The following is a 7,905-nucleotide window of genomic DNA, read 5'->3' on the forward strand; positions in this document are numbered from 1 at the left end:
AATTCAAAAAAACATTAGGTTACTGAGGGTATTTACTACAGATAACCCAATAGCCTTTGATGGATTATTTTTTTTCTGAGTGTTTTCAGCTCAGATTTGCTAGCCCATTGATTGCCTTGTCTCTCACCACAGCTGACAGGCTAGCCAACGTGGTAAGAAAACTTATTTCACTGCGGCTTCTCCAAAGAGTGTACCTCAGCCCCACTAGTTCTGACCATAAATACTACTGACCTGTGAGACAATACTGACATGCTGTTCCTATCTCAATGACATAAACAGTCCTCCGTAATACATGGGTTTGACATAGAGGAAAGATGGCTTTGGACAATTTATGGAAGGATGTTTAGAAGTAATTTTTGATCTCAAAATCTTACATATGGGCACCTTAAGATGGTGGACTGACTCTTGATTGGAACAAGTGATACGTTTTCTCTGTCCTTGTTGCGATACCAAACATACAATCTCAAATTATTTGAGTGATGTTTAAATCCTACTGTTCATCTGGTTGCCTGGGGAGCTCTCAGACGTGGGGCATCAGTCCATCTGGCAGAGTTGGGGTCAAGGTACAGCTTTCTTCTAAGTGGACATCTTACATAAAATTACCCTACGGATTGCAGGAAAGATGGGTGCTCCTCTGTGTGATCCCTCCCCCAAAACGCACAATATACACCTAGACGGCTTCAGGAAAGTTAACTGGCTGAGCCCAGAGGTACAAATAAACCATCTAAGTATTTTAATATATATTTTAATAATATTTTAACTGTAAGATACTGAGCTCCTTAAGAAGAGACACTTCTGAATTTTCACAGAAATGGCTTCCATAAGAGTGACACTGATTTCTTTTCATCATCTGTAAAACTCTCCTGTGGCTATTGCTACTCTACGTGATAGCACTTGGATACCAACAGATGGGGACCCCTTTGTACAAGATATAGTAAATTCCTGTCCTGGCAGAAGATTATCACTTTATAAATCAAGTTCTGCCAGCACTGAATTGTTTCAGTGCTTTCCTATCAGAGTTGACATTTATGAATATCTTAGCAGAAAAGCTGCCTAAATAGCAATGAATGAATGAGTGATTGTACAAGGAGCTGTCATTGAGAGAAATGCATGTTCTGTCATTGGGAGCAAGAATTCAACCAAGCTGTCACACTCTCTTAATAATTGAGCCAACGTTGGAAATTAATATTTTTTTTTTTTTCTCTCCCTCTTTACTAAAGACCCATTTAGAACAGGGAGAAGAACTTGGTAGCTCCTATGAGTTTTGGTCCTCAGCAGTGTGATAATAGGATAGTATAAAGCACGTGAGTTCAGTCTAGGTGACCCGGACTGTTGAAATGAGCTCTGGGCCAGGAGATGGCTTTGAATGGGACCCAGGTGAAGTAAGTGCCCAAAAGCAAAACATATCTGTACTTAATAGCAGTTGTCACATAGGAAGATCAATTCATCAGTATAAAAAATAGATATAATTTATTTTTCACATGAGAGAAAATGCTACTGTACAAGCTTACTGATTACCTGAAGTTTAGTCACCTAGTGTTCTAGATAAATAATCCCTGGATAAAGCTTAGGGTAAGGTTAGACATCACCCCCCTAATATATTTGTTTGCTTCTGTGACTTGAATATCCTTTTATTTAGAGAGTCATTCATTCATTCTCCCTCTCCTTAATATTTTTCTTTTTGAGTACAATTGTTTCTCTCTTTGCTACAGAAGAGCTCATTTTCAGTTTCCTCTTTGGGACTTGATTCAGGACAGAACTTCTACATACGCTTCATTAAAAGTTTAATTTATATTGCTTAAGCTTGTATAAGTTGTATGTTAAACTACTGAACACGCTGTGTGCTTTTGTGCTGCTGAATATCAATATTCCTCTTACAGTTGTAAAAATTTACCCTCCTTGTGGTGCAGCTGTACTGATACGATACTAGCTGAATTGACTTGATTCTGTTCAATATTTTTGTGTCAAAAAAATGGTGAAGATAAGATTTGTCTGAAGGTTTTTGGTATACTTTTCTGCTGAAGCATTGATAAGTGGAGAAAGATCAATGACGTAAGTAATTCAAAATACAAATACGTTCACATGAAAGATGTGATTCACAGTATGTGGGAGGCAGATTTTATTTGTCGTTTGGTGCTTTTTATTTTGACAGATATGGAAATATAGGTACAGAGATTTTTCAAGTGCCAAAGTTTAAATCTGTAATGTTTATGATTACTTAATTAGGTTTCCTACTTTGAGATATATTTGGACAAAATAAGGGACCTACTTGATGGTAAGTTCTGCATTTCTTGCGTGACTAAGTGGTGTTGGGCTTGGTATAGTGCTTTGAATCCATGCCTAAGGGGAAAGAGGTACTTTCTTTGAGGGTGATTTAAATTTAAGCTGTATGACGGTTTGCGAAAGAGAATTCTGCAGTTTAAGTCAACTGATCTCTAACTCACTCACCTACCTCTGCAGCGCTACATAGCTTGATTATAATCAATGAGTACAGAGAATTTTACAGACTTGAAGGCGTGGCTGAGCCTCATTGGCAATGTGTATTCTTGAAGTAAGACTGCATTCTGTTGAGGTTTTTTTGTTAAATTTAGAGTACATTTGGTTCAACTTACTCCTTGTTTTGCTTCAACAAACTCTACCTGTCTCTCCTACGATTTGTGTGTCTGTATATGCATGCTGTATGTTGACGGAAGTGTGACTTGTGTGTGTTGAGTCACTCTGAAGATGGAGAAATGTATGTGAATGGTAACGCAAACCCGGGAACATGTAGTTGAGCTTTTTTAAATTCCAGTGGGTTCTGTTTGTTTGGAAATTTTTTGCTGCTTTGGCAAAATCCAACTTGATCTGTGTTTATTTTATTAATCCAAGCAATAAACAGAAGCTCTTGTGCCATAAAGTTAACTTTAAAGAAACAGGTACAAGATTGACAGAACAAGAAACAAGTTTTGTATAACAGAAACATTGGTAGTTAATAAGGAGTGGGAAGCGACTATGACCCCCGTTTAAAATTCAATACATTCACAGTACTTGTCCGTCATGCCTATAGTTGACACTTTATTACCTGTGGAATACTCGACCTTCATCTTTTTTTTTCTAGTGTCGAAGACAAACCTCGCTGTACATGAAGATAAAAACAGAGTCCCATATGTTAAGGTACGAGGAAAATTTGATGCTCTTTTTTTTCGTTCTTTCTCACATATGCATTTCTTTACACGTTTCCATTTGTATCCCAGCACGTTTGCTGAGATGATTCAACTCATGTACAGAGTCTTGAGTGTTCAAGTAGTATTGGTCCCTGAATTTAAACAGTTTCCTGAAATATTAATGGGCTTGAATCATGTTTGCTTTATTTTCCTGACTTTAAACATTTATATTTTGTTTGTATAGCGTTAAACTTTAAGTATTCATATTCCCATTTCATGCTAGATATGAAAGAGAATATTTTGAAGAATTTTGTTCTTTAATGTTTTGTTGCATAGGTGCTGTAATCTGACAATATTTTAGAACAGATTGGTTGGGTTAAGACTTTGTTTTATGACTTCCTGGGCTCTCACTTAAATGTAATATGTTTGTTATGAACTTATGTAAGCCTTGATAATATATGTATAATATTGTTCTGTTTATTCTCATCCAGGGGAGGGGAAAAAAATGGTTAAAATAATTCAGTAATATTGCATTAAGGCAGGGAACAAGGGCTATGCATCTTGTCTTGCAGTTTGAGAAAGAAAAAAACTATGTATGTAATCTAACCCAAATTAGTAACAGGAATATATGCTGTAGCGTTCCATGTGTTCCAAGTATAGAAACTCTCTTTTGCTGCATGTTTGGATTTGACTGAGTCTTTAATCTTGTGAAAGAAAGTTGTCTCTCAAGTTAGCCTGTGGACTCCTCCTGAAAGTCATACAAAGGCATGTTTTGGTCCATTGCCTCGCTAATGATCCTGTTGGATGTTGATGGTTCTTCTAATTATTTTGTTCATCGGTGCTAAATATTCTTCCTGATGGAATTTAGAGTACTAGGACACTTCCTAAAGTTTTCTGTTTTCAACTTGCATATTTCTAGGGTTGTACAGAAAGATTTGTGTCTAGTCCTGAAGAAGTTTTGGATGTCATTGATGAAGGGAAAGCTAACCGCCATGTAGCTGTTACAAGTAAGTATTCTGTGGAAGCTTTTCTGGCTATGGAGTGTGGGTGCTTGCAGCTTCCTAGTGGTGCATTGATTCTCCATGTTCACAAAGTACTTTGAGTTACTTATGTGAACGATGTAATGATGCACAAATTATAATGCTCTAAAGTTAATAGGGCTGTACTTATTTTACCGCTTCACTGCGTACAGCAACATTTATTGGCTTTCAGCTTTGAGAGCTCCTGAATTTAATACAAGGCATTACATGGTATTGTTATATAAAAAGTCAAAATATCTATTCTTACATGTAGTATAGATATTTTGAAATGATGTATAACTGAGATTATGTACGTACGTTCTTTTTTGTGCTACACAAGTCAAGAACTCAGAGCAATTCACTGGTCAAGTGGCAGGCAGGGACTGCAGTGATTGTCAGACTCTGCTCGTTTCTCTCCTGCAAGTTATCCCAGAGAAGCGGTGACTTGGATTGAGTTCCGTGATGGCAAAGCAAACAAATCTTCCTGAAGTAAAAAAACATAATAATCGCTTCAGCCTGTGCCAAATTTGTTGCCGTTACGTTGCATGCAGCCTACTAGCATTACCGTGATAAGAAGGGCAGGTATCTTTGCTCTGTTTCTCAGTTTATAATGTAAGATGTCTTTGGTCCAAGCAGTGAGCTTGGCAGAACCTGAGCTTGTAACTCAAGTCTTTGTGGTGGGGTGGGTTTTTTGGGAGGGATGGGTTTGCTTGTTTGAGGTTTTTTTGTTGTAATTTTATTTTCTATTTTTTACGGCGCACTGGGTAACTTCTTTCTCTCCCATGTCTCTGCCTTCCTGCTTTGGTAAACATCGTATTGCTTTAGCTTTCCCATGCCTTTCTCATCATGCTAATAGAAACATGTTCTCTTTTTTTTTTCTGAGTAACACTTCCTCCCTTTGTTTCTGCTCTTCTCTCTGACAAAAAATATCCAACTACACCTTTTATTGTGATACTGCCTGTTGCATTTGGTGCACACCAAAATGTTCTGACAGAAGTTGACAGAGAATGAATTTTACCTAGACTGAAAAAGGCGAGAAGCAAATTTGGAAGTGTTAATGAAAAAAATGAGTTTGGAGATGGAGGGGAAAAAGGGAGTTCAGATAAATATAAATATTGCTGTGAATGTGAATGGGGAAAGGTGGTAGTGGGTTTCAAAGTAACAGAGAAAATAGATGAGAAAGTGGTTTACTGATTCTTAATGTTTTCTTTTTGCTACTTTATGAAACTTCAAGCATGACGTGGTTACAATCAAACTTAGAATAAGCGGAAGCTGAAACTGTAACTGCCTGTGTTTTACCTGGTGCCTGGGCGAAGGAGGATTTTTAATTACATAAACAATAAAAATCACTGTGAAATTTTAATTTAAATAGTCTGATTTTGATGAAAACTTTCGCTAGAATGTTGGGAGATCTCCTCACACAATTGCACTGAGACCTGCTCAGCTTCTTTTTATTGCAATTATTACTTCTCTTTAAATTCTCTTGCTCAACTCAAAATTATTGCTCTGTCCAGGATGCTGAAAACACATCCTCATTGTAGCTCTATGTCTAAATAGTGTCTGTTATATCACAGCAGGTTTTTGTGTGAGCTGTCTATACTCAATGAAGAAGCATAAAAGAACAGAACCTTTATTTCTTACTGTATCTGTGTAATGATATTTTATTATTCTTATGCTATAGGTTTTTTCTTATTTTCTACTATTTCTGGTCAAATCGTATTGCTTCAGAACTTTCAGAAAAGAAAGAAAGCAATTAAAAAAAAAAAATCCTTTTTTTCCCAAGGCTACCATTTACCATGAATCTGATGAATTTGGTAATTTTAGGAGAAAGTAGGAGCTCATTCTGTCATCCGTGAGCTTTATTTGCTGCTCTTGGCATAGACACTGCTGTCAGTACAGCAGTCTGCGCTCTCCAGTGGATGGACTCGTACTTTTGAATTTGCTAGCCATAGGCTAGCTCTGATGAAATATAATTTCTTGTCAGGTTTTACGTCATTTAAACAAAGCCTTTCAAATGTGATTGCAGATATGAACGAACACAGCTCTAGGAGCCACAGTATCTTCCTCATTAATATTAAACAGGAGAATGTGGAAACTGAGAAGAAACTCAGTGGAAAGCTTTACCTGGTAGACTTGGCTGGAAGCGAGAAGGTAATCTTTCTTTTTCTTAAACTGCTGAATGATTTTAGTGGGATCACTGAACTGATCATGGGAATGCGTGTTGGTGCAAACTAAGCTAGGTATAGTTACAGAAGATTTATCTCATGTTATCATTAGTATGCCAAACTTTTTTTGTTTTTTTAATGTGGGATGGTGAAAAGGAACAAATCAGAACTGTTTATTGGTATGAAATGCAAAATCCAAGACTCTGCAACCTATCTTCATTTACAGTGGAGTGAATTGAACCAGTGTACTTTTATGTAGCTTCACATTTAGTTATGGGTATTCGAATAAAGTAATACACTTTGAATGTAACTTGTCATATTAGACTGCTATTTTTATTTCTTATATTCAGACATCTTATTTCTAGGTTTTCTATAATTATTTCACATATTATATGAATGAAATAACAGCAGTTAATGCAGTTATACAGCTGAAATCTATTTGAAGCTCCCTGAATGACTGTCTTGATTGTAGTGACTGTTTCTGCTTTCCAATATAGAGAAGTACTAACCAGAAAAGAACTTGTATCTCTTTATCAAAAGAGTAATGGTCTAGAACAGTACTGCAGTGGAAGAAAAGTTCTTTCTCAGTTCTAACTCTAACATCTTCTGTAGTATTCAAAATTGCTTCACTGTAAAATAAAATAAATGAATTTAAACCCCTGTCTTTTTGCAATGCTATGGATCCTTTATTCGAGCCGGATCCTTGGTATCTAGTCTGGATGTCAAAATAATTAAATAATTCCTCATGATGAAGCAGCGTGTCTCATTGTGGGCATGTATTTCCATTTCTGCCTGAAAACAAGGAGTAAAATGAAAGATTTTGTTTGATAGGCAGCTTTCAGAATGCTCATTGGGACACATTAGTTGATAACCCATCATTACAATGCGGAAGCCATCCGTCAGAGTAGTTAATCATGTTAATTTCTATCATTGCGTGTAATACTAAATGTTAAATTAAAAACTCTTAGTGGTGTTTAAAAAATGCATAGTCAGGCTACACTTCCGTGGTTCATTGTGTTCATTTGGACATAGTACAGAAAACCTGGAATAAGGGTTTCCTTGGTAGATTGTCTTCTTCCATGTCATGTGGCATTCATTTTTAGAGGAAAGTACGGATACTGTAGTTTCAGTGTAGAGAAAAATATATAGCTTTACCCAACGTTTCTGTGCTCCCCCAAATCCCCCCAAAAAAGGAGAGACAGAAAAGACTATAAAACTCTGTTGCTGTCTAAAGGAGTGCTGGTCCCAGGCCACCAAGTTTCTTGACTGGGCCACTTTCGGATCTGGTTTGTGGGCCAGTGAGCCATGCGTGAGTAAGATTATGCCTTTTGTGCCCTGATATTCTTGGTCCATGCAAGCAAAATACAAAGCCAAGGTACTTGTTTATTGGCATATGCTGTGCCACTGAGTGTGCCCCGAGGATCTGCCCAGGGTGTTTCCTAGCTGGGTGGATGGTCTGGTCTTGGAAGCGACACCCCGGTGTCCTCAGGAGAGCACGGACTTATCAGCCTTTCCCTTAACAAAGCAAGAGTGAGCTTGCTCTTACACTGGAAGAAAAGCAGAAGTATTACAGGCTTC

General features: G+C 37.2%; 1 protein-coding gene across 1 annotated transcript in view; it reads left to right on the top strand.

The window, feature by feature from the left end:
* Positions 1-7,905, top strand: part of KIF5C (kinesin family member 5C) — a 54,134-nt gene that overhangs the window by 14,584 nt on the left and 31,645 nt on the right. The window contains exons 5-8 of the mRNA XM_009643435.2: positions 2,227-2,275; positions 3,098-3,153; positions 4,063-4,150; positions 6,189-6,313. Coding sequence (XP_009641730.1) covers positions 2,227-2,275; positions 3,098-3,153; positions 4,063-4,150; positions 6,189-6,313 — 318 coding nt within the window. The remainder of the gene's footprint in view (positions 1-2,226; positions 2,276-3,097; positions 3,154-4,062; positions 4,151-6,188; positions 6,314-7,905) is intronic.

The sequence above is a fragment of the Egretta garzetta genome, unplaced genomic scaffold (genome assembly GCF_000687185.1).
Source record: "Egretta garzetta isolate BGI_Z169 unplaced genomic scaffold, ASM68718v1 scaffold208, whole genome shotgun sequence".
NCBI lineage: Eukaryota > Metazoa > Chordata > Aves > Pelecaniformes > Ardeidae > Egretta > Egretta garzetta.